This window comes from Ctenopharyngodon idella, chromosome 16 (assembly GCF_019924925.1).
Source record: "Ctenopharyngodon idella isolate HZGC_01 chromosome 16, HZGC01, whole genome shotgun sequence".
Taxonomy (NCBI): domain Eukaryota; kingdom Metazoa; phylum Chordata; class Actinopteri; order Cypriniformes; family Xenocyprididae; genus Ctenopharyngodon; species Ctenopharyngodon idella.
The window spans coordinates 35,043,075-35,070,202 of record NC_067235.1 but is presented as its reverse complement, the minus strand read 5'-3'; the positions used below and the strand labels follow the sequence as shown (position 1 = coordinate 35,070,202).

The following is a 27,128-nucleotide window of genomic DNA, read 5'->3' as shown; positions in this document are numbered from 1 at the left end:
CCTGTCACCCGCGTGCCCGACCGGCTCACAGTCCACACTCCTGCGGCTCAGGTATGAGCGCGCGTCGCAGGCGCGTCACAGTGACGGCACAGAGATGGGAGGAGAGAGACAGATGACAGTCACTGGTGTCTGCTACTGAGACACTGAACAGCTAAAGCCAATTAGGAAATTCAAAATCATAATGAGAGCCAGATACCACAAACACAGGCTCATATTCAGATCTGTACTGGCTATCAATAAATTATTTCAATCTTTGAAAGAGCTTTTAATAAATAATCAAGGATTGAAGGAAATGCAAGTGTCTCCTGCAAACATGAGTTCATCAGAGGAGGGTTTATATACATGCAACCACTCATTAACAATTTATAAAGCCTTACTTTCACAGTGACATTCTATATATGTCACATATATAAAGTTGGATATATAGCAGATCTCAGCTGCTTGGTTGTTTGTATTATTGTGTAACGGATGTAGGCCAGTAAGAGCTGTGCGTGTAAACCTCACTCCTCTGATCTCAAGAGACACACTAGCGACTGCGAGCTTTAGCCTCCCTGTTAGAGCGCCCGCCTCCAATGCCGGCGGACCGGGGTTCGAATCCCGCTGAAAGCAGGAGGTTTAAACGAAAGGGGTTACAATTGCAAAATATAAACTTTGTTATTGTACAGCTTTACTTTGCTAAATGCAACTAAAAGGCATGAAAATGAATAAAAATGAACAATGATTTTCCATAAACAACAGAGTGTATTGTGAAAAGCGCTATATAAATAATATTGAGTTGCCTTGATGAACATGATGAAACCATTCAAATCTGATTTTTTGGATAAAGTCTCAGTGTGACGGTCAGACATACATTTGTAAAATCTTCACCATCATGATGAGTGTTTCCTGCTCTACTGACTATAATATTGCAGATATAGTTATTGATAAATGTGAATAACGATGGTTGCAACTTGATTGATCACAGACCAACTTTGACTGTTGCAATATGATGCTGCAAAATACAGTCCGAAAGACATCTGACTAGTGCATGACTACATAGAAAAACAACATAAAAGCAGCAGTGGGAAGTGTGAACGGAGCAGGTTTCTGAAGTGTCCCTCACACACGTGTGCCGCTCTTGGCATGAGGATAAACACTGAAGATAATTAGCAGTTTTCATCACAGGAAAATAAAGACAGCACATATGACTCATTTCATTTTATTGCTATAGAAATGATACACATATGATGGTTAGAAGTGCAGCACAAGCAGAAATCAACACTGACTCTCTATGGGTTAATTAGCATTGGCCTGTCAATCACAGACTCTGGCGAATCAGAGACTCTGGGTCAGGGTGCAGTCACTGCCCTCATGATGTTGGTGTGTCCTGAACCGGGACTCCAACCGGTGACCACGATCACCATATCACCCGAACTGAAGAAACCCCGCGCTTTACCTGCAGAGAGACAGACATTAAAGGATTATTTCACTTCAGAATGAAAATGTCCTGATAATTCACTCACCCCCATGTCATCCAAGATGTTCATGTTTTTCTTTCTTCAGTGGAAAAGAAATGAAGGTTTTTGAGGAAAACATTCCAGGATTTTTCTCCATATAGTGGACTTCACTGGGGTTCAACGGGTTGAAGGTCCAAATGTCAGTTTCAGTGCAGCTTCAAAGAGCTCTACATGATCCCAGACGAGGAATAAGAGTCTTATCTAGAGAAACCATCGGCCATTTTCTAAAAAAATACCAATTCTATACTTTTTAACCGCAAATGCTCATCTTGCACTGCTCTGTGATGCTCCACGCATTACGTAATCACGTTGGAAAGGTCATACCGTAGACGGAAGTACTGATCCAGTGTTTACAAAGAGAACGTGCAAAGACTAAGTCAAACAGCCTTTACAAAAAAAGGTAAAACAGCGATGTTTTGAAGTTGGAGGAGAAAATGAGATGGAGTTTTTTCGCCCTACTGCAGTACTTCCTCCTACATCACCCGTGACCTTTCCAACGTAATTACGTGATGCGTGGAGCATCACAAGGCAAGTGCAAGATGAGCATTTGTGGTTAAAAAGTATATAATGTTTATTTTTTTTAGAAAATGTCCAATGGTTTCTCTAGATAAGACTCTTATTCCTCATCTGGGATCGTGTAGAGCTCTTTTAATCATTTAACACACACACACACTCACACACCTTGCAGCTCGCTCACACTCACCAATGTCCATCGCAAACATCACGCGGTTGTCCACATCATCAGCCCAAACCTCAGAGGGCGGAGTTCGGAACAGGGCGGGGAAAACCCCGCGGAGCAGCTGTGATTGACGGGCCACCTGAACATTACGGGTCACGGCGATGATCGGACAGCGAGGACGATATCGAGATAATAAATGAGCTGACCTGCATGACAGACAGAGAGACACAATCTAAAAATGCTGTCCTAAACAGACACCATGACATCCACATTAATAAAAAGGGCATTGGATACGATTTTATGCATGCTTTATGATAGAACTACTAGTTAATGTAACCCCACCTATATCGTGTCTCCTATCGAATTAATGCTCATTTAATGACTCACACTTTAGTGTATATCACCTCCTTATAGCATGCATTGTATGCTTGTTACATTAATCAGAGCATAAAGGAACACAAACTGCCAGCTTATTCCCATCATGCAAATGAGTCAGCTTCCAAACAAAGTAATGTTCCCGCTGAAAGATTGCACCTTTCTCATTGGGCAAGCCAAACTCAGGGGGAGTGATCTCCACATAGAGTTAAAAGGCACTGTCCCTTCTCTTCCTTCTTCACCGGGTTGCTGATCGTGTTGGTCAGACTGCGAGGTCGCTGGCCGGCAGGCCCCCAACACATCCAGCCATGTGTAACTTCCCCGACCAAAACAGAGTCAAACTAATCGTGCAAGTTCGTCATCATTTATTCATTTAACGCAGAAAAAATTGATTGCAACTTCAACACCATCAAAACCTTCCTCAGAAAGACTGCTTCAACTGCAAAGGCAAATGCAAGAATCGTATATTTAACGAGGTGTTTTGAAATAAGAAGCTGACGGTCCTTCTCATGTGGTTAAATGACTCTTTTCCACAGCTTAATTTCCTGTTTCCGGTTTCATTCTGTCATTTTCACTTTCTATTTTACCCATGTATGCGTGATTGTGTGTGTGTGTGTGTGTTTGTTTAAATTAGTTGTGTTCGTGATTTAGTTAATAAAACATTGTGCTCAATAAGTTCCCCGATTCTGATTCTGCCTGCAGATTAATGTCACTTAAATGATTCCTGATCTTACACGCTTTAAGCGTTGTACATGCTAAGAAAGAATTATTTTTCTGTTGCCATGAATTCTTTCTTAGAATTAATAAATATTCAATACTGAGTTTTCTGATTGATTGTAATATGAATTTGGCTACATCAAGTTAACCCAATTAACTGATCCAAATATTCATAATTAATTATAACAAGTTATGATTAATTTGAGCCCTTTGAGCTAATTTGCTACATCTATAACACCTAACAAAAACCTCCTAAAAACTGTGTAAAAAAACAGTAAATAAAACAATTTTAAATGGTAAAACTGCATTAGTGTTCACTGAGGGTCAGATTACAGTATTTGTGTACCTGCCGGAGGTGGTGAGGATGATGATGGCTCCAGCGCAGCATTTGAAGGACGACTCGACGGCTCCGATGGCCGTGACCTCTGTGGGGTCAGAGCTCAGAGGGGTCAAACGACGCAGCTCTTCAAACAACTGCTGATGAAAGATGGCCGCCTCGGCCTCACGGCAGATCTGAAACACACACACACACACACACAGACAGTGAGACAGCGGGTGACGTGAAGTTAAAGTGGCGTCCAGTGAAGGGTCAGAGGTCACGCACCGAGTGCATCATGGCAACAGCTTCAACAGGGAAGTTTCCTTTGGCCGTTTCTCCAGACAGCATGACGCAATCGGCTCCGTCCAGAACCGCATTAGCCACGTCGCTGCTCTCTGCGCGAGTGGGTCGCGCATGGTGCACCATACTCTCCAACATCTGAACACACACACACACTCAGTCAAGTCAAATGTGTGTGTTCATTCTCATCATTTCTGTTTCTCCACTAAACACAAATGCCAGAAATATTTTGAGGAGCTCTGAACATTGTCTTTGTCAATTAGTTGAATTGTTCAGGACGCACCTGTGTGGCGCAGATCACCGGTTTCCCTGCAGAATTACAGCGTCCGATCATCATCTTCTGTGCGATGAAGACTTTCTCGGCCGGGATCTCGATGCCCAGGTCACCGCGGGCCACCATGATGCCATCGCTCTCCTTCAGGATCTCCTCGAAACTGCGGAGAGAAATGAGGAGATGTGAGACGACAGAGCAGGAGCGAGCTGAGTGTGAGTGGTGTGTGTGTGTGTGTGTCTCACTTCTGAACGCCCTGTCTGCTCTCCACTTTGCTGATGACTTTGATGTTTCGTCCTCTGTCTCCGAGTGCTGCCCTCACAGCCTTCACGTCGTCGGCCTGAGCGGATGAAAGAGGCGAAGACCATGTCCACGTCCTGCTCCACGCCGAACAGCAGGTCAGACCAGTCGCGCTCGCTCACCGCCGGCAGGTTCACCAGCTCCGCTCCCGGCAGATTCACGCCTTTGCGACTTCCCAGAATCCCACCGTTCTCCACAAGAGTCTCCACCCACGTGTCACCTGAGATGAGAAATGCTTCAGGCATCAGGGCGAAAAGACTGACTCTGACAACAACTGGTTCATTTGCTTCACTGTCATGAAAATAATCTCACAATGTAACTTCTCAAAGCTCACTGTATTTGTCGTGTAAATATGAGCTGGTGTTTGTTACCGATCTCCACGACTTTGAGAGCGAGGAGCCCGTCATCAATGAATATTCTGCTTCCTTTCTTGAGTACGTGGGTTAGGCTGGGATAATCCAACCAGATAACCGACCCGTCTGTCTTATCACGCTCCGTCTCTGCGGTCACAACCCGAACCGACGCTCCGCGCTGCAGCGTCACCTCAGCGTCCACACACTGTCACACACACACGCGCACACACACACACACCTTCTGAGCACTGATCACACACACAATCTGAACACTGAACACACACACACACACCATCTGAACACTAATTACACACACACACACACACACACACACACAATCTGAACACTGATCACACACACACAATCTGAACACTGATCACACACACACACCGTCTGAACACTGATCACACACACACACACAATCTGAACACTGATCACACACACACACACACACTCTGTCAGAGAGTAAGTTGTACCCCTTTAACCAGCCCGGTGCGAATCTCCGGTCCTTTAGTGTCCAGCGCGATGGCCACAGGCCTGTAGTACAGCGGGTCAGAGGTCAGCGTCTCCACGGCCTCACGGATGTTACGGATCGTCTCTCTGTGATACTAAGAGAGACGTGTGAGACGCTGAACGTGTGTCATAGAAAGACATGCACACACACACATCTTCTGAACACTGATCACACACACTCACACACACACACTGACCTCATGAGAGCCGTGAGAGAAGTTGAGTCTGGCGATGTTCATTCCGGCCTTCACCATCTCCTGGAGTTTGGTGACAGAGCGGGAGGCGGGGCCTGAAACAGTCACATGACAGACTTTCACTTGAAAAGCACTGTGAGCTACATTATTGTTGTTAAATATAAAATATTATTTTATTATATAAAATACAATATGTTGATTGAAAATATTAAAATATATGAATACATTTATAATCTAAATGACATTAAATGTACTGCATATGATGCTGATTACAGTCGCTGCAGTGACTGACCGATGGTGCAGATGATGCTGGTGTTGCGCGCTGTGATTGGCTCCTGGTCGATGTCCAGCAGACACAGATGCTCCAGGAACGTGTCAGCCATCGAGGCGTCCAGCTGCTGCTTCTGAATGAATGAGTCCGGCAGAGCCATGACGTCAGAGTAACGCCTGATACGGGCTGAGAGACAGACAGAGAGACTGTTCAGAGGTTCTGCTGTCTATCACTGGAACAATACTGTGAGGAATGAACACTGACAGTAAACCTGGATAAAACCAGAGTCATGGTGTTCCAGAAGAAGGCCAGGTCGAGAGGAGGAGAAGTCCTGGAGCAGCACTAGCTACACATCGAGATTTCAGCATCAGGGGGCTTTAGTCTAGCTGAGTTCACAGGGCATTTTATGCCACAAAATCATCAGGCCACAAAATTTGGCCCTAAATAGAACCGCAAAAGTGGCAAATTACTTGCCAATTAATTAAACAATTAAAAGAAAGACAAATGCTTTCAATTGAATTGAATTGAATTTAAAATCTCTCTGGAATACTAATATTAATTGATGGTTGTCTCAGTGATTTCCTCCATCTTGTCTCTCAGAATAAAATCATTCAAGTCAAGTCAGCTTTATTTCTACAGCACTTTATACAGTACTGATCATTTCAAAGCAACTTCACAGTGATAAACAGGAAAATAACAGAATCGATGCAAACTTCATCAAATATGAGACAAATTCAGATTCAGGAGTAAAGCAGCTCTAAAAGGATAATAGAGTCATTATTCAGATCAATTCAGTTCAAGTTCTCATCTGATAGTGTCAGTGCAGTCAGATCAATATTACTAAATATTCACAATCTACTGATTTATCTGGATGTGATTTCTCTTCATGACTTCACTGGATGTAGATGTTCGTGAGAGTGTTTGTCAAGGATGAACAAATGAAAAAGAAAACAACAGAACAGACAGAAGAGAGAAAGAATTTTGACAGTGACAAAACACTAAAGTGAGAAACACTTCTGACATCTGATGGAGAGAAAGACTAAAGAACATCAGCAAGGTCACAAAACAGAGACAGACAGAGAGAGAGAGAGTATGTGTGTGTGTGTGTGTGTGTGAGTGTATATTTATACAACAGTTCTCTCTGGTTCTCGAATCTGATTGGCTCAGAGCCGTGCAATAATTTTAGTAATAACAGCACTCTTACCTTCATTTTTGCGAATACTACACTTGTTGTACCACGAACTGTAGTTTTAAGAGTTTTTTAGGTGAGAATGTAGTTGTTTAGACCTGAAATATGTGACTCATATTTAATCGTAGCGCCAATTTTACAATTTGTTTAGACGTTTGTGGAGATGTGAGCTCCGCCGTCAGCGGCCGTTTAGTGCTCGATTACCCACCGAGAACAGCTTCATCTCGGCCAGTGCTTTGGGGATTTGCCGCTGTGTCATGAGATATACGCTGTGTCATGAGATATACTTCATTTTGGGTACATAAAACGGGCAATCTTTGGTCTTATTAATCTATTACTTGTTCCTGAGCAAGTCGAATTGTGCTGTGTTAAATTTGATAATATCAAGGCTATATTTAACTTACATCCTCTATAGCATATCATACTGGCTCCAACTAGACAGGGAAATATCAGACGAAGACTCTTCTCCGCTCTTCAAATACATAAAACATTAGCCTTGATAGACATAGTGTTTCTTGAGCAAAGAAAACGCTGTACTTTTTTTTTTTTTTTTTTTTTTTTCAAACATCAAATCTTTATTTACCTTTGCATTGCAAACAAGCAGAGATCTATCATTTCATTCATGATAGAGGTGGGCGGATTTATGAGGTTTGACTGACAGTTTGAGGATCCAATGGAGTTACGAGGTTTTGTCACAAGCTCTTTAAAATCCTTTTCATTCGTTAAATATTTGTAAAACCCACATACAGGCGTAACATATATATTCTTAACTGTGTAGCATTTATTTTAATTCTATTTTTTTTTTTTTTTTTTGGCATTTGATAATTATATCCACGGCACACTTGACAACCTGTACGTTTGACTGAATTGTACAATTCTGATTATTTCCTACTGTCATTTATAATGGCTATTGTTGTTCATTAAAATATTGTTGTTCAATAAATATTATTTTATATAAATATGTTGTATTTGGTAATTGAGAAAGGGTCCATTAGTTCGTGATATGGATTGAGTGAAAGTTACATTAATACGCCATTTGTCAGTCGCAAGAGACTTTTAAATTGAAAGGAACTTTAGCAAATGATGTTGTTTTAGCGCTGTAATGTAGTGGAAAATTCCCTTAGGACAAATACAAAGATATCACTTTCCTCAGCGGACATTCAAACGGATTTATATTATGGATAAAATATTAACAGGTTTTTTAAAGAGACTCTGTTGTTGTTTCTCATTTATTTACACACTCGTGCCTTCGAACTGTTGTATAAACGCAATATCACACTCATAGCTGTGCGATATGACTGTATATCAGCACTGTGATTACCTACAGCTGAGCTGATAGACACACACACACACACACACATGCATATATATTATACATTTACAAACTTTTATGTTAGATGAGATTAATCACGATTAATCAATTTGACAGCACTAATTAATATAATGTCTGTTTCCGCCCTGCAGTAATATTTAAACAATTTAAGAATCAAAATGACATGCATTGTCTGGTAACATAGATTTGCCTGCATCATCATCACGTTTCTTCCATGAAACACTTGTATAGTTTAGATGAGATCTCTGTGACAGTCAGAGAGAATCTTCATCATGTCTAGCTTCAGATCAGCAGAAGTTACTCACCACCCATCCTGACCGCCGCTGACCACCGCACACACTGACCGCCTCTCTCTCGCGCGCGCTTTATTCAGTCGTGTTCAGGTCGGTGTGTGTTTACACTTCAATCCCGATTCTAAAAATGACCATCCAGACTTTGTCCTTACTAAAGATATCCAGGCCGAAAGATGAATGAACCTCATTTAACACTAAAAACAGAGACAATCTGCTGAGCCAAGCATCTGTGCTTCAGTTTGTCTCTCACAATATTAACAAAATCTGAGGGATTCAGATATAAACGAGATTAGATGAGACTCTGAATAATGACTCTGTCGTCTGCTTTACTGATGAAACTGAGTTTGTTTCATAATTTATGACATTTGCAACACTGTGATACATTTTTATTTTCAGGATTCTTGAGGATCATGAATGTTGATAATAATGAACTTTTATTTAAAATCTTTTTTACCCACAGAAATCTGAAGTTTTCAACACTGATAATAATCAGAAATGTTTCTTGAGCAGCAAATCATCATATTAGAATGATTTCTGAAGCATCATGTGACACTGATCCTTTAGTTATTATACTTTTTCAAATTTTTGTCTGAATTATTTTATATAAAAACAAAATTAGCTAATATAAAATAAATTTATTTTAACTTTAATTACATTTATTCACTGCAAAAAATTTTTTTTGAAAAATTTGATCATTTTTTAAAGTGAATAAATGTAATTAAAATTCAAATGAATTAGTGTGATCAATTTTATTTTTATATTAATAAATTCAGACACAAATATCTGCTAATAAATTTAATTCAAAGGGAAAACAAGATTATTTTTCTGACTCCATTAGCAGATATTTGTTCTCGTATTAAGCACAAACTCAATTTTGATACTCTTTTCAGAAAATTACTTAATGTCTTATGCAAATGTATTTCGATTTAAGAATGTTTATATATTTGTACTGGGAAATATCTGAGTAAGAACATCATTTTTCACAGTGTTTTTATGCTTACTAGTTAAAACATGCTATTTTTCTTGTTCTTTTATCCAATCAAACGCTCTTTTGAATGAAAACATCCCTCCAAAACCACCTGCTTCTGACTAGCAGTAGTTAGTAGTAAATCACAGTTCACAGCTGTGACATTAATGATAAAAGTGTTTTAAAGAAAACAGACTTGTGTGAACATCGTCATATGTTCATATTTACGGCCAAAGCTTGAATCACTATAGTGAGTTGATTATGACCTTTGACCTCTGAGCAGCCACTGAACCACTCTCACACCAGCAACAAAAGGCTATTTTAGAGCTGTCAAACAGCATGAACATCCAGCTAAACATCTGCTTCTGTGTTCCTCAGGATAAAGTCACACAAGTTTCAGAGAGATCATCTCAGAATGTTGTTTGCTCTTATCAGTGGTGTATCAGTACAGAGTGACAGTAATAAAGTCACAGTGTTTGCAGTGACTATCGCAGGTAGTAAATCAGTAGCTAGAGGACAAATAAACCTTTGTTCAGAAACAGAAACACTGGAGCTGCTCGGATTCACTGGAACAAAAACAAACTTGTGCAAAAACAGACAATAATGTGGTTTTACTTCTGCTGTTCCTGACAAAATGATCAGCTAAAAATGACTTAATTATATCAGACTGAGATCTGGACGAGCATCAGATCTATTCTTATGACTCATGGACACTGAAACAAAAGATGAACTTTGGCCAGGAAAGAAACAATTATGTAAGAAGTTTTTCCAAGGTTTCAGAGTCTGAGATCAACATAAACACACACGAAGATCAGAATAAGACGGACGGACATCTCCTACCTGAGCTCGGTGTCTCGGTGTTGAAGGAGTCTCCAGCTGGAGCTCAAGACGTCTGAAGATACGCCGATCGTCTGCAGCGCCACCTAAAGGACTCAGACTGACGAATATGACTCACGAGTCAAGGTCAAAGTTTGATTCATCTGAACACGGAGGGATGGACTCACACACACACACACACACACGATCGCTCTTCAAAACATGTTTATTTAGTCAGAATCACAGCACTTTAACAGCAGAAGAATCTTGACATCATGTATTGATTCTCCAAATGATCCAGAACAAACACTCGTATTAAATGTTCATCTCCTCTAGATCAAGGCGTTGATTCAGAGGGATACTGCATTTCAAATATATTTCCTTTTTTAATAGTGCATTGCATTTTTACTAACAAAGAATTGTACCATCTTTAAATATATAAAAATTATATGCTTTCACCCATTTTCACGATAAAATTTGTAACACACTTTAAGTATAATTTCTAAAAACATATTTCAGAAAAATACTTACAGTTAAATTTCTGTGTACTTATTTGAACTTTGTAACAAATATATTTTATCTTTTAAACAGTATGCTCAAAATGATCACTGTAATAATGCACTGAAAGCATATTTTAAACATACATAATTTAATATCCTGAAGTACATTTGAAGTTAAATTTGAGTGTTTTTTACTTATTCATGCTCGCAGATGAAGGTGCTGCTGATGGTGTCGGTCGATCTCAGACTGCAGTGATTGATTGATTGATGGATTGATTGGTTGTTAATGTGAGAGTGTGGTGAAGGTGATTCTGGGCGGAGACTCGGGCTGCAGTATGAGTGTGTATTTAGTGTTCAGCTCTTCTCTGGATGAAACTGTCAGTCTGAAGTTCCTCAGAATCTACAAACACACACAGAAACATATATCATCATCATCATCATCATCATCAGTTAACATGATATACTCAAGCACAACATGTTACTGAACCTGAAACAAAAATGGTGTGGGATTTACTTTGAAACAATTTCCACTCAGAAACTGCTAATAAATTTTACCAATAATTACATAGAAATGGCAAGTAACACACTGAATTAAAAATGAAATTCTTAAGTAGAAAGACTGAAGTAGTATTTTGTCATCCAAGATGTTCATAACTTTCTTTCTTCAGTGGAAAAGAAATGAAGGTTTTTGAGAAAAACATTCCAGGATTTTTCTCCATATAGTGGACTTCACTGGGGTTCAATGGGTTGAAGGTCCAAATGTCAGTTTCAGTGCAGCTTCAAAGAGCTCTACATGATCCCAGACGAGGAATAAGAGTCTTATCTAGAGAAACCATCGGACTAAAAAAAAAAAAACATTATATACTTTTTAACCACAAATGCTCGTCTTGCACTGCTCTGTGATGCTCCACGCATTACGTAATCACGTCGTGAAGAAAATGAGATGGAGTTTTTCGCTCTACCGCGGTACTTCCGCCTTGTGGTTAAAAAGTATTTTTTTTAGAAAATGTCTGAGGGTTTCTCTAGATAAGACTCTTATTCCTCGTCTGGGATCATGTAGAGCTCTTTGAAGCTGCACTGAAACTGACATTTGGACCTTCAACCCGTTGAACCCCAGTGAAGTCCAGTTTATGGAGAAAAATCCTGGAATGTTTGAAGAAAGAAAAACATGAACATCTTGGATGACATGGGGGTGAGTAAATTATCAGGAAATTTGAATTCTGAACTGAACTAATCCTTTAAATATACTCTTTAACACTTCTGGAGAGATGTGTCTATTTCAATAGCTCATCACAACAACAATAAGGTTGAATCTAATCTGAACAGCATGTAGATGGTTGTCAATCTCCTTCTGTCTAAGTGGCCAGAATCAAAATTTGCTGTGACTCAATCGTCATTTCTCTGTGATTTCCCCAGGTCATGGTCAGGATCACGTGTTGTTCGTTAACTCACGTGCATTATCAGCAGCTGCATCTCGTTCTCTGCGATCCTGCGGCCCACACACTGTCTGGAGCCGAAGCCGAACGCCAGCGAGCGGAAACCTCCTCCAGAACCCGCGTCCAGGCCGTCCGCTCGCATCTCAGCTCCGGCCCAGCGGCTCGGCTCGAAGCGCTCCGGACTCTCGAACACCTCGTGACTCCGGCCCAGAGGATACAGACACACCTGCACCAGCGTCTGAAACCAACGGTTCACATGATGGATTTTGAGATTCACATGTATTTTACTGTCATGTTGTTCCAGTCATTTCTTTTGTTTGTAAATGCAGACGTGTTTACAGTCAGACGTGTGTCTGTGTGTTTGTCTCACCCCTGCCGGCACGTGGTAGTTCTGGAGGACGATGTCTCGAACCGGATACCTCTGGACGGTGATTCCCACCGGATACAGCCTGAAACACACAAACTTTCTCAGTGTCTGAAATCATTGTGATACAAGAATGTCTTCCTCTAGAAACAGAGATGAAGAGAGAAAACTTAATGTAAACAACTAAATGTTACTATTATGACTCTTTACTGATGCTTTTATGGGGCTCTTTTGTCCTTTTTGGAACCAACATGGGCAACAGGGCATTCTGTTATTTTCCTGTTTATTACTGTGAAGCTGCTTTGAAATTGTCTGTATTGTATAAAGCTGACTTGACTTTTATTATAACCACTTTCTCTCTCTCTCTCACCTCAGTGTTTCCTTCACGGTTCCTTTCAGCAGTGGCGCCCCCTGCAGGGCCTTCTGGAGGTTTCCTGATGCCTGTTGGCATGACGACAGCACCTGCGCTCGCACACGCTCCTGCACATCAGGGTTGCGCGCCAACTCAAAGAGAGCAAACTGCAGCGGGATGGCGGTCTGAATGATTGAATGTTCATAAAACACATTATTTCTCCATTGTTGCAGCTCCTCTCTTCCCAGTCTGTCAGTAACGCTCTGTTTAGTTCCTGTCTCTATGAAGCCCCTCCTTCTGAAAAGCAAAATGTGCTCTGATTGGTCGGCTGCAGCAGTGTGTTGTGATTGGTGTTTGGGAAATGTCCCGCCCCTTACCATAACCGCCAGTTTCAACACACTACTAACTAACTCAACCAGGCCCCGCCCCTTTATTCTGCATATTAATTATTTAAATAAGGAATATTGTGAAGAAAACTCAAGATGGAGGCGTTTCAGGGAGTTCAGAAACAGTAACACTAGGGGCTTTTGCACCGAATAGTTCTAGGAACTAGCCACTAGGATAGAAACTAATTTCTCCCCTGGGCCATGTTCCTGGTTGCATTTGCACCGGGAATAGGAACTCTGAAGTGGCGTCTTTAAGCGCGGCATTTACAAACGCTAAAAACCGGTGGATGGAGGACGCCGTGATCAGAGCTGTGCTTGTTGTGTGTCGTTGGTCTCGTGATAATGGAGATGGAATGTATACACATAATTTTCACGACTGAAAGAGTGAAAGAGCAAAAGGTGGGGCTAAGAGACGAAATCTACTATGACAACTTTCAGTATTACATATCATCAAGACAGAGAAAAGAACACAACCCTGCAGACAACAGGTAAATGCCGTTATCACTGTTTTCCGTGTTTGTGAAGTAAATATGTTTACACAGCTTTTTAAAAATGCCGGGTGCCGGTGTTTGACATGCATTCGACTAATCAATGTAGACTTACGTCACTGATAGTTCCTATAGTGCTGGTTTAGACCCTACTCTGAAGTAGGAGCTAATTTAGTTCCCCCAAAAGGAGTTCCTAGAACTAAAATCGTTCCTAGTTCCTGCAGTGCAAACATGGCTAAATCCTGGTACTTCAGCCAATAGTTCTAGGAACTATGAAAAGGTTCCTCCAGTGTGAAAGCCCCTACTGATAAACAGAGAATAACTGGAACTTTGCAGAGCATTTTCATGCTCATGCTTCATGTTCGACAAACTTTGAAGCATCTGAGTTTTCATCACTAGATACTATTAGTGCTACTGATGCCCCTTTCTCCACTCTAACATCTTGTTTAAAAAACTTTTGCCCTTTTCTTACACAGAACAACCTCCTGGACAACAACAGTCTAGTTTCAAAAGCGGCCACTCAACTGAGACTGCTCTCGGGTATTGAAGCTCTGAGACTGGCAAGAGCAGCTTCCAAATCATCAGTGCTCATCTTGCTGGATCTGTCTGCTGCTTCTGACACGGTTAACCACCAGATCCTCCTGTCAAGTGGTTCAACTATTACCTCTCAGGTAGGTTCTTCAGGGTGTCTTGGAGGTGTGAGGTGTCTAAGTCACAACATCTAGCTACTGGAGTGCCTCAGGGCTCGGTGCTTGGACCACTTCTCTTCTCCATCTACATGTCATCACTAGAATCTGTCATTCAGGAACATGGTTTTTCCTATCACTGCTATGCTGATGACACACAACTCTACCCCTCATTCCAGCCAGATGATCTGACGGTAGCTGCTCGTGTCGCAGCCTGCCTGACAGACATTTCTTGCTGGATGAAGGACCACCACCTTCAACTCAACCTTGCGAAGACGCAGGTCATGGCCAACCCAACACTTCATCACAACTTCTCCATACAGCTATGTACATCATCTATAACTCCATCCAGGAACCTTGGAGGTGCGATCGATGATCAGTTGAACTTCACAGACCACATTGCCAGAACTGCCCGGTCCTGCAGATTTGCCTTATACAACATTAGGAAGATCAGGCCCTTCCTATCTGAGCATCCCACACAACTCCTTGTCCATACTCTTGTTCTATCCAGACTGGACTATTGTAATGCTCTCTTGGCAGGCCTTCCAGCATACACTGTCAAGCCTCTACAACAGCGCATGTCACTCCTCTTTTCATAAACTTGCACTGGTTGCCAATAGCCGCTTGCATCAAATTCAAGGCTCTAATGTTTGCCTACAGAACAACCACTGGCTCTGCACCCCTATACCTAAACTTATTACTTCAGACCTGTGTCCTCCAGAAGCTTGCGTTCTGAACAGCGCCTTGTGGTGCCATCCCAAAGAGGCACAAAATCACTTTCATGGACCTTTACCTGGACTGTTCCCTGCTGGTGGAATGACCTGCCTAACTCAACCCGATGCTGCCGAGTCTTTAGCCATTTTCAAGAAACGCCTGAAGACGCATCTTTTTCATCAATACTTGACCCATTAACACTAAAAAAACACCTTGTTATGTGTACTGTGCTAGACCAATTGGGACTCGTCACAGCACTTACATATTGTTGCCCTATTGCTGGTTTGATTGCTTCTATTATTCTCCTCATTTCTATGTCGCTTTGGAAAAAGTGTCTGCTAAATTATTAAATATAAATGGGTGAACAAACTTTCAACGGAGGAACAAAATCTCTCAGATTTCATTAAAAATATCTTCATTTGTGTTCTGAAGATGTCTTATGGGTTTGGAATGACATGAGGGTGAGTAAATGATGACAGAATTTCCATTTTGTTTTCTTTAAGTTGTTGTATGTTGGTCGGTGCATGTGAGTTTGTACCGTATCGACTCCGCCGGCCATCAGTTCGGTGATGTTGGCTTTGATCAGCTCTAACGATAACTGCCCCGCCTCCATCAGCTGCCCCAGCACGCCCTGGAAACGCCTGTCAGAGCCTCCAGATGCCCCCGCCTGCAGACGCTGATACCCCCGCTGGATGCGCGCCTCCGCTGCAAACACACACACACACACACCTATAAACACACACACACACACACACAACAACAAATCACATGTTGTGTGAGCGACGGACGCACCGTGACTGAAGATGTGGTCCCACGCAGTGGCGTGTTGTGTCCACAGGGGGGCGCGCAGGTGCAGCAGCAGGCGGGGTGGCAGGTACAGCAGCGGCGGCGTCGTGGCCAGCATGCGCTCAACGGCCCAGATGAAGCGCTCCGACTCTTCAGACGGAGAGGACGAGAACAGACCGATGCGCTCTCCGTACAGAACGTGGCAGCTCGCTGCAGACAGAGACGTGACAAATCAAATCTATTCTATGATCTTACTGTGAACAATTCAGTTTTTTTACCTGGTCATTTCATAACCGGACTTCTCTCTATGACTGATCAATCATTTAGTCTGCTTAAACTCCGCCCCTTTCTTACAGTCACTGCAAGCTCGCATTCAGATCCGCCTCCACTTTTCAGAGCAACATCTCAACATCCAATCAACAACCAGCGTCCCAACCAAAATATCTTCCCCTCCCTCCTGCAGCCACATCTCTTCTCTGATGATGAGGGCGGGGCGACCTGTCACTCACATCAGATCTACCAATAGCAAACCACAACCATCCAATCAATTCCCCACAGACAAAATCAAGCCCCGCCCTACATTTGTTCTTGTTTGAAAAGCGTTTCACTCGGATATACGACACAATAGAGAGACGAGCGAAACTTCCCTTTCATGACGACTTTAAGGAGGAAACATCACAAGAACTGCTAACAAAACAAAGTCTCAAACAGTTTCGAACAATCCGTTATACTCAGATGTGCGTCACATTATGGAAGAGAAGACTTGACTTTAAGATAACACAAAAGTCATTGTGACTTTAACATAAGTAATACATGATTGGTTGTACTTGTCCAATGAATATTAATCTTGTATACTAACTTTTAAGTGCACAAAATAAAGGCTTATAATCTGTGAAATAAACATTCGGGAATTCAGGATGTATGAATCAGGAAATCAGTGGCCTGTCATGACTTTGGAAGGCGGGGTTTAGGCATGTGATTGCATAACCTTTGATCTTTGATCATATATGAAGATAATGTACATTACAACAATTTATACAAGATTTGCATTTAAACTCAATAGGAATGCTGACCTTCCAGGGCAAAGCGGAAGAGGTCAGGACTGGGGTCAAGGGTCATGCTTCGCTGACCCATCTCCCCCACCCCCTCCGTCTCCACCCGCTGTCGCAGTGAACGGCAGAAATCCTGTGCCACGTCGTCCAGCAGAGGAAGGAAGCGTCGCACGGCCGAAGCCATCATCACCTCCTTGTTCAACAGCAGCCTGTCGGCGCGCCACTCCGTCCCGTTCCTGCACACACACTTACTTCAGCCATGTTTGTAGTTTTTAACACTTTTTATTCATGTTTGTAGTTCTAATCACATCCACACACACACACACACACACTGACTTGAGAAAGACGCCCTTGCTGTGTTTGCGAGTCTCTCGGTGCGTCGCCCAGGGCTGTAGGGTCATGCGGCGCGGGTGGAGGCCCTCGGAGCGGAAGAGCTCGCTGGTGTCCGTCGGCAGCATGATGTTCACGGTGCTCTGAGAGCCCAGATTCTCTCTGAGAGAGAGAGAGAGAGAGAGAGAGAGAGAGAGAGAGTCATCAGCTGCACACTTCGATCCACAGATGGATTCACAGATGAAGCCAAATGAAATTCTGGCTTCGAACAATTATGAAAACAAGATAATCGTATAATTGAATTTTAATAATGAAATTGTGTTGAAACTGTAATATGTGTAGTTAAAATATAAAACCAAATATTAAATTTCAGAACCCCAAAAATTCAATAAACACGACAAAAAATATTTCCTTAATAAGTATTTGTCTTGTTTTCCAGTACAAATATCTGAACATTCTTAAATCAGGATACATTTACTTGAAATGCAAAATTACAAAACAGAAGTTAAGTCTGGTTTTCTGAGAAATTGATCCAAATGTTTTTTGCTTAAAACACAAACAAATATTTGCCAATGGGGTAAGAAAAAAATTAATTTAAAGAGAAAACAAGATGATTTTTCTGACTCCAAACATGCTGAATTTTGATACGTTTTTCAGAAAACAAAACTCAATATCTTCAGTCATTTCTCTTCTCCAGTAAATGTATCTTGATTTAAGAATGTTTAGATATTTGTGCTGGAAAACAAGACAGAAACACTGAGGAAGAACATCATTTTTTGCAGTTTAATGTATTAAAATTCATGCCCTGAAAATAAAATGCATTAAAATGCAGTCACTGTTAATGCAATAGATTCTTTTCAGTCACTTCAATTACACACGCTGTTCTGTTTCAAAGCCATTTATCATTAATTTACTTTGATAACAGCTTAATTATTTTAAAAATTCAAGGAAAATCAATGAATCAAATGCAGATGTTTCCAAAGCCAGTGAGTAATCATGTTAAAAACATGTGATCTCAATATTGACAGAAATAATCATGATTATGATTTATTGCCATAATCGAGTAAAGAAGATTTCTTCAATCATTGTTCAGAATATCTGATGCCATTTTGCTCATGAAGTCCCACAGTGCAGCTGATCTTTGTATTTGCTGTCCTTGACTGGATATTTGAAAGATTTAACCTTCATAAAGATGTTTGGGACTGATTTGTTCATAATAAGAATGTTTGGAGATCACGAGCATCAGCTTTAGTTCATGTTTCTCCATGGATGCTGTACCTGTAAATGGGTCCCAGCTGTCTGAAGGTGTTCTCCATGTGCTTGTGAAGGAGGCTGAATCTTCCCTCCTTCCAGAAGCGCAGCAGGTTGATCCAGCCGCTGCTGCCGGTGTGAGGAATCTCCTGGAAGCCCCGCACTGCTCTCCTCCGCACCGGTCGCTCCGCATCCTCTCTCCATCTGGCCGGACGGACACACAGAGAACGGCCGGCTGTGGAAGACGCCCGCGGACGCACGGATGAGGCCAGCATGCTGCCGCTCTCTGGCTGGATCCCGCGGCGCTCCGCGTCCCTTTAACACACATCAGTGTTTCCTGTCTCTCTCTCCCGCTCTGTCCTTCACAAGACCCATGAGTTACTGTCACATCAGGTCAAAGTTCAAGAGAAAAACAACACATCAGCTGGAGAGACAGGTCAGGTCACCGGCTGACTTTAATAGTGAGAACAATCACAGAGAGCACACATTCATCTCCAGGATGCCGTCTGCATTTTTTGAATGTTCACTCATCTGCAGAAGATGTGAAGCGCATACGAGCCACTCGAACACTTCGGTTTGGAGGCCATTTGTGCCACACAACAAAAAACAAATCATAATTATGACATAGTAATTATGAAACACTCCACCGGTTTCACAGACGAAGCTTAAGCTAGTCTGAGACTAAACTGCATGTTTGAGCTGTTCTAACTGAAAGAAACTTGCACTGATATATCTTAAATTATGTCTGTCATTGTTTTGTCTCAAGATTCACACCGCTAATGTTTTTTTCTAGGATACGTTTGTAAAAGCTGCTTAAATGTCCAAATTAATCTAAGACCTAATCCTGGCTTAATCTAAACCCTGTCTGTGATACCGAGCCACTGAGTGATAATTATAAGATTAAAAAGTTGAAATTATGACTTGAAGTCTAATTATGACATAGTCTTCATTTCAACTTTTGAATATAATTATGACTTTTTAAGTCAGTTTCGAATTTTTAAGTCATAATTTTGACTATATCATAATTAGGATTTAGTATGTCATAATTTTGACTTTTCATCTCATAATTATGATTTAGAGCCATAATTGTAACTTTTTATATCATAATTACGATTTAGTGTAATAATTTTGACTTTTCATCTTATAATTAAAATTTAGTATGTCATAATTTTGACTTTTTATATCATAATTACGATTTAGTGTCATAATTTTGACTTTTCATCTTATAATTAAGATTTAGTGTCTTAATTTTGACTTTTTATAGTATAATGATTTAGTATGTCATCATTTTTTTATATCATAATTACAATTTAGTGTCATTTTTTTTACTATTTCATAATTATGATTTAGTATGTCATAATTTTGACTTTTTATCTCAATTAGGATTGCGTCATAATTTTGACTATATCATAATTATGATTTAGTGTCATAATTTTGACTTTTCATCTCATAATTATGATTTAGAGCCATAATTTTAACATTTTATATCATAATTACAATTTAGTATGTCATAATTTTGACTTTTCATCTTATAAGATTTAGTGTCATAATTTTGACTTTTTCTATAATTGATTTAGAATAATTTTGACTTTTTATATCATAATTACAATTTAATGTCATAATTTTGACTTTTTACATCATAATTAGGATTTAGTATGTCATAATTGACTTTTCATCTCATAATTAAGATTTAGTGCCATAATTTTGACTTTTTGTAGTATAATTATGATTTAGTATGTCATAATTTTGACTTTTTATATCATAAGTACGATTTAGTGTCATAATTTTGACTTTTCATCTTATAATTAAGATTTAGTGTCATAATTTTAACTTTTTATAGTATAATTAAGATTTAGTGTCATAATTTTGACTTTTTATATAATTACGATTTAGTGTCATAATTTTGACTTTTCATCTTATAATTAATATTTAGTGTTATAATTTTGACTTTTTATATCATAAATACGATTAACCAAAGAAATGGGCTTCCATACTTTATTTTTCACACTAGGGGAATAAAGATAAAAATATCATGGCACTTTCAATCAAATTCATTCTCACTGATTAGACATGATCAATATCCAACAATCACACACACGTCCAGCTTCACATGTGCACATCTGATCACACACAGTGATTCATATATGAACAGCAAATCTGATCTGGTTGAAGTGATTATGGTTCAGCTCTAAACTGATCAGCTGTAGAATATAATGCAGAAAACTGAGGGCTGGAGAAAATCTGTAAAAATGTAAATAAATAAATGAGTAAAATAAATAAGTACATTAGATTAAAAATAAATAAACAATGAATAGAAGAAAAAAAAGTGTTTGCATAGCTGTCTTCAGAAGAGTTAAAACAAATATGACATATATAATGCCTTCAAAAGTAAAATGATTCATAATTTAAGTTCTTTTAGTCAGTCTACAGTCAACATAATCAGCTTTAAATAAAACTATACAAGACTATATGATCTCGTTTAGAGAACTAGACAAACGTGTGAATCTTCAAAATTCATTTATAACAATCATAAATAAAACCCACAAAACATAAAATCAAATCAAAAGAAATAAGTTTCCTGATGTCTGTTGAAAATATGAGGTCTGAAATGCAGGAATATGTCAAAGCTCCTGCTGAAGTGTTGTGCGACTGTGACATTCATAAAACAAACAACAAAAACAACAGTGTTATGAGAAACACGAAGCTCTTAAACGGTTTATTGCATCTGAAATCATCATCACACCTCAGGCGTGTGCGTGTGCGCGTTGGGTCCGTGTTTCTGAGAGGTCACATGACTCTGCAGGGCTCCGCGTCGGCTGCCGTGGGAGTTTTGGTTGGTTTGCTGCCTGTGAAGATCGCCGGGCTGAAACTGAGGCCTTGGAAGGCTCTGAGCAGACTGAAGCTGTCGTCTTTATCAGCGCCGTCGGGACGAACCATCTTGGCCAGTTCTCGGGGGAGAGACACTTTCCTCCCCACGGCTCGCAGGTGGTCCGCGTCCTTGGCATTCTGGGCCGTATAGAAGAGAACAGACAAATGAGCGGGAGGACACTGATAAACGAACATAGCAGAGCTGGGTTGAAAATATTGATTTCTTGGTTTCTTGACTAATCCCTACATCATCATCATCTAAACTCATTTAAAAATGATTGAGGATTTAAAGCGGTAGACGACAAAATTGCATCATACTTATAATAAACAGAATGATATCATCCTCTGATGTGAACACCAATATAGCCATTGTTATAGCTACCATTATTAACATTATAGTTATTGTTATCACTAATATAGTTATCATTATTATCATTAGTTATCGTTAGAGTTGGCACAAATGTAGTTATCGCTATTATCAAAACTGCATCAAACACTTATAATAAACAGAACGTAATCGTCCACTGGTATAAATGCCAATATTGTTATCAACATTATAGTTATTGATATCGTTGACACTAATATAGTTATTGCTATTATTATAGTTTAGTTGACGCTAAAAGAGTTATCGTTCTTTTCATTATAGTTATTGTTGTAGTTGACAAATATAGTTATCACTATTATCAAAACTGCATCAAACGCTTATAATAAACAGAACGTTATCATCCACTGGTACAAATGCTAAAATTGTTATCGTTATAGTAGATATTAACATTATAGTTATTGTTATCGTTGACACTAATATACAGTAGTTATTGCTATTATTATAACTGTTGTTATAGTTGACACTAATATAGTTATTTTTATAGTTATTATTATCATTATAGTTAATGCAAATATATTTATAGTTATCAGTATAGTTGACGCTAATATAGTTATCGGTATAGTTGACGTTAATATAGTTATCGGTATAGTTGACGTTAATATAGTTATTGGTATAGTTGACACTAATATAATTATTGTTTTAGTTATCGGTATATTTAATGCTAATATAGTTATATAGTTAATGCTAATATAGTTTTCGTATAGTCAATGCTAATATAGTTGTCGTTATAGTTGACGCTAATATAGTTATCGTTATAGTTGTCGTTATAGTTGACACTAATATAGTTATTGTTATAGTTGTTGTTATAGTTGACGCTAATATAGCCATCGTATAGTTGACGCTAATATAGTTATTGTTTTAGTTATCGGTATATTTAATGCTAATATAGCTATCGTATAGTTGATGCTAATATAGTTATCGTATAGTTGACGCTAATATAGTTATTGTAGAGTTGACGCTAATAGAGTTATCGTATAGTTGACGCTAATATAGTTATCGGTATAGTTGTCGTTATAGTCAATGCTAATATAGTTATCGTTATAGTTGTCTTTATAGTTGACGCTAATATAGTTATCGTTATAGTTGACACTAATATAGTTATCGTTATAGTTGACACTAATATAGTTATTGTATAGTTGATGCTAATATAGTTATCGTATAGTTGACGCTAATATAGTTATTGTTTTAGTTATCGGTATAGTCAATGCTAATATAGTTGTCGTTATAGTTGACGCTAATATAGTTATCGTTATAGTTGACACTAATATAGTTATCGTATAGTTAACGCTAATATAGTTATTGTTTTAGTTATTGGTATAGTTGTCGTTATAGTTGACGCTAATATAGCTATCGTATAGTTGACACTAATATAGTTATCGTATAGTTGACGCTAATATAGTTATTGTTTTAGTTATCGGTATATTTAATGCTAATATAGCTATCGTATAGTTGATGCTAATATAGTTATCGTATAGTTGACGCTAATATAGTTATTGTTTTAGTTATCGGTATAGTTGTCGTTATAGTTGACGCTAATATAGTTATTGTATAGTTGACGCTAATATAGTTATCGTATAGTTGACGCTAATATAGTTATCGGTATAGTTGTCGTTATAGTCAATGCTAATATAGTTATTGTTATAGTTGTCTTTATAGTTGACGCTAATATAGTTATCGTTATAGTTGACACTAATATAGTTGTCGTTATAGTTGACACTAATATAGCTATCGTATAGTTGACGCTAATATAGTTTTTGTTTTAGTTATCGTATATTTAATGCTAATATAGTTATCGGTATAGTTGTCGTTATAGTTGACACTAATATAGTTATCGTTATAGTTGTTATAGTTGATGCTAATATAGTTATCGTATAGTTGACACTAATATGCTAATATAGTTATCGTATAGTTGACGCTAATATAGTTATCGTATAGTTGACGCTAATATAGTTATCGTATAGTTGACGCTAATATAGTTATCGTATAGTTGTCATTATAGCTGACGCTAATATAGTTATCGTTATAGTTGTCGTTATAGTTGACGCTAATACAGTTATCGTTATAGTTGTCGTTATAGTTGACGCTAATATAGTTATCGTTATAGTTGTCGTTATAGTTGACGCTAATATAGTTATCGTATAGTTGATGCTAATATAGTTATCGTATAGTTGATGCTAATATAGTTATCGTATAGTTGATGCTAATATAGTTATCGTATAGTTGATGCTAATATAGTTATCGTATAGTTGATGCTAATATAGTTATTGTATAGTTGATGCTAATATAGTTATCGTTATAGTTGTCTTTATAGTTGACGCTAATATAGTTGTTGGTATAGTTGATGGTAATATAGTTATCGTTTTAGTTATCGTATAGTTGACGCTAATATAGTTATCGTATAGTTGACACTAATATAGTTATCGTATAGTTGACGCTAATATAGTTATCGTATAGTTGACGCTAATATAGTTATCGTATAGTTGATGCTAATATAGTTATCGTATAGTTGATGCTAATATAGTTATCGGTATAGTTGACGCTAATATAGTTGTTGGTATAGTTGATGGTAATATAGTTATCGTATAGTTGACGCTAATATAGTAATTGTTCTAGTTATCGTATAGTTGACGCTAATATAGTTATCGTATAGTTGACGCTAATATAGTAATTGTTCTAGTTATCGTATAGTTGACGCTAATATAGTTATCGGTATAGTTGACGCTAATATAGTAATTGTTCTAGTTATCGTATAGTTGACGCTAATATAGTTATCGTATAGTTTACGCTAATATAGTTATCGGTATAGTTGACGCTAATATAGTAATTGTTCTAGTTATCGTATAGTTGACGCTAATATAGTTATCGTATAGTTGACGCTAATATAGTAATTGTTCTAGTTATCGTATAGTTGACGCTAATATAGTTATCGGTATAGTTGACGCTAATATAGTAATTGTTCTAGTTATCGTATAGTTGACGCTAATATAGTTATCGTATAGTTGACGCTAATATAGTAATTGTTCTAGTTATCGTATAGTTGACGCTAATATAGTTATCGTATAGTTGATGCTAATATAGTTATTGTATAGTTGATGCTAATATAGTTATCGTTATAGTTGTCTTTATAGTTGACGCTAATATAGTTGTTGGTATAGTTGATGGTAATATAGTTATCATTTTAGTTATCGTATAGTTGATGCTAATATAGTTATCGTATAGTTGACACTAATATAGTTATCGTATAGTTGACGCTAATATAGTTATCGTATAGTTGACGCTAATATAGTTATCGTATAGTTGACGCTAATATAGTTGTTGGTATAGTTGATGGTAATATAGTTATCGTATAGTTGACGCTAATATAGTAATTGTTCTAGTTATCGTATAGTTGACACTAATATAGTTATCGTATAGTTGACGCTAATATAGTAATTGTTCTAGTTATCGTATAGTTGACGCTAATATAGTTATCGGTATAGTTGACGCTAATATAGTAATTGTTCTAGTTATCGTATAGTTGACGCTAATATAGTTATCGTATAGTTGACTCTAATATAGTAATTGTTCTAGTTATCGTATAGTTGACGCTAATATAGTTATCGGTATAGTTGACGCTAATATAGTTATCGGTATAGTTGATGCTAATATAGTTGTTGGTATAGTTGATGGTAATATAGTTATCGTTATAGTTCTCATTCTTGGTGTGAAAGAGCCTTATACTGGCATGTATATGAGGTGTGTTGACCTTGGTCAGCTGGTATTTCCTCCTGAAATGCACTCTCATCGCAGCTCTCTCTGCGTTCTTCTGAGCGTTCATCGCCTCACGTAATTTCCTAAAGATCGAGTGAGAGAGAACGTAACTGTTAACAGCTCCATGGTAAACGCGTCAAGATCTGCTGATTTTCTGAGCTGATATCTTCACATCTGGACGTACAGTGACAATAAAAAGCATTTTGCTCACATTTAAAACCTCATGATTTCATCAGATGCGCTCAGGATCTTTTCTCTGAATGCTTCACAAACGTGACATAACACTATCATTGTCAACACTAGATCTATTGTTTTATCGTTTCAAATCAAACTTCTGTTTTGATTGTAAGGTGTGTCTGAGCTTCTTTCTTCACATTAAAATACACTTGCATTGATATTTTGACGGCTGTAATGCACTCGTGAGCATCAGGTGATCATGTGACCTCTCACCTCTCTCTCTCCAGGTCGGCCTGATAGGATCGCAGCAGATGTGGGTCTGCGCAGGTCCTGCCCTTCGACCCGTGACGTTTTGAGCCCCTCTTGGTCCAGCCGGACGGTTTCTTCTCTCCGGTCACGCAGTACTTGAGTGTCTTTATGGGGGCCAGCAGAGATTTCTTCACCACGTACTCCATGACGCTGATGATCAGATCTATGTCGCCACTATCTGTGTGTGTGAATGTGTACGGCCCGATGGATCATGTTCAGAGTGGCTGTGTTTCAGATGAGACGGTTTAACAGATGACACACGGGACAGATGGAGGGACTCAAATCTGCAAGGACAAGGACACACAGTTAGAACACATCAATTACACTCACACACATTAAATCTGGTGGTGTGTTGTGATTGGTCAATCCAGTGAAACCCAGAAAAATAAAGGTAATTCATTGTTCTGACCACAATGTCAGATATTTGTTCTTGTTTTAAGCATAAACTCACTTCATTTTGATCAGTTTCTTATGCCATTTTGCAGAAACACTGAGGAAGAACCACTGAGAACAAGATCAATTACAGTTATGAATCATTGGACTAATATATGAGCACAGAATGACACCACTGACCAATCACAATCCACAGAGACGCATGATAGAAATTCAGATTGTTGTGTTTAGATTGTAAAAAATGTTTAGATTGTTCAATAAAAAAAGTGTCTACCTGCACACACACACACACACACAGAAAGAGAGTCAGGTGGTCTTCGTGTCTATCCAATAACAGCCATCTGTGACGCTCCGCTCATCCAGGCCCAATAAAACATCATTTTTTCCTTCCAAAACAGCGGGACAATCTATTCCACTCGGAATATTCCTGTTCTGGACGTATCTGTCATTCTGGTTGTTCTGTGCAGATCTCGGGTCGAGTGTGTGCAGGTCCAGATTACTACAGTAAAGACTTT

The 27,128-nt window shown here is 38.9% G+C and overlaps 3 protein-coding genes across 5 annotated transcripts; all 3 read right to left on the bottom strand.

Annotated features, from left to right (window-relative positions):
- Positions 1-1,182: 1,182 nt before the first annotated feature.
- On the bottom strand, positions 1,183-8,778 carry pklr (pyruvate kinase L/R). Its single transcript, XM_051865992.1, is given in 12 exon segments — positions 1,183-1,435; positions 2,200-2,381; positions 3,614-3,780; positions 3,872-4,024; positions 4,170-4,320; positions 4,403-4,500; positions 4,502-4,677; positions 4,829-5,015; positions 5,287-5,418; positions 5,521-5,612; positions 5,810-5,974; positions 8,616-8,778. Coding segments are annotated over 12 exon segments (1,617 nt in total). The 5' UTR covers positions 8,623-8,778; the 3' UTR covers positions 1,183-1,328.
- Positions 8,779-10,594: 1,816 nt separating this feature from the next.
- Positions 10,595-21,651, bottom strand: LOC127497506 (cytochrome P450 11B, mitochondrial). 3 transcript variants are annotated; one of them, XM_051865994.1, is made up of 10 exons: positions 21,475-21,651; positions 18,759-19,086; positions 17,487-17,642; positions 17,172-17,386; positions 16,105-16,308; positions 15,851-16,017; positions 13,057-13,223; positions 12,693-12,771; positions 12,339-12,560; positions 10,595-11,286 (listed from the first exon to the last, which is right to left on the bottom strand). In XM_051865994.1, the coding sequence occupies exons 2-10, from the start codon at positions 19,004-19,006 to the stop codon at positions 11,170-11,172; spliced, it is 1,575 nt and encodes a 524-aa protein (XP_051721954.1). In that variant the 5' UTR covers positions 19,007-19,086; positions 21,475-21,651; the 3' UTR covers positions 10,595-11,169. The 3 variants fall into 3 exon arrangements, with proteins under 3 accessions (XP_051721954.1, XP_051721955.1, XP_051721956.1); XM_051865995.1 differs by having other exon boundaries at positions 18,759-19,112; positions 21,475-21,614; XM_051865996.1 differs by having other exon boundaries at positions 18,759-19,091; positions 21,475-21,611.
- Positions 20,713-26,873, bottom strand: LOC127497510 (complexin-3-like). Its single transcript, XM_051866003.1, has 3 exons — positions 26,185-26,873; positions 25,730-25,817; positions 20,713-21,737 (listed from the first exon to the last, which is right to left on the bottom strand). Exons 1-3 carry the CDS (start codon positions 26,364-26,366, stop codon positions 21,519-21,521), a joined length of 489 nt encoding a protein of 162 aa, XP_051721963.1. The 5' UTR covers positions 26,367-26,873; the 3' UTR covers positions 20,713-21,518.
- Positions 26,874-27,128: the final 255 nt, after the last annotated feature.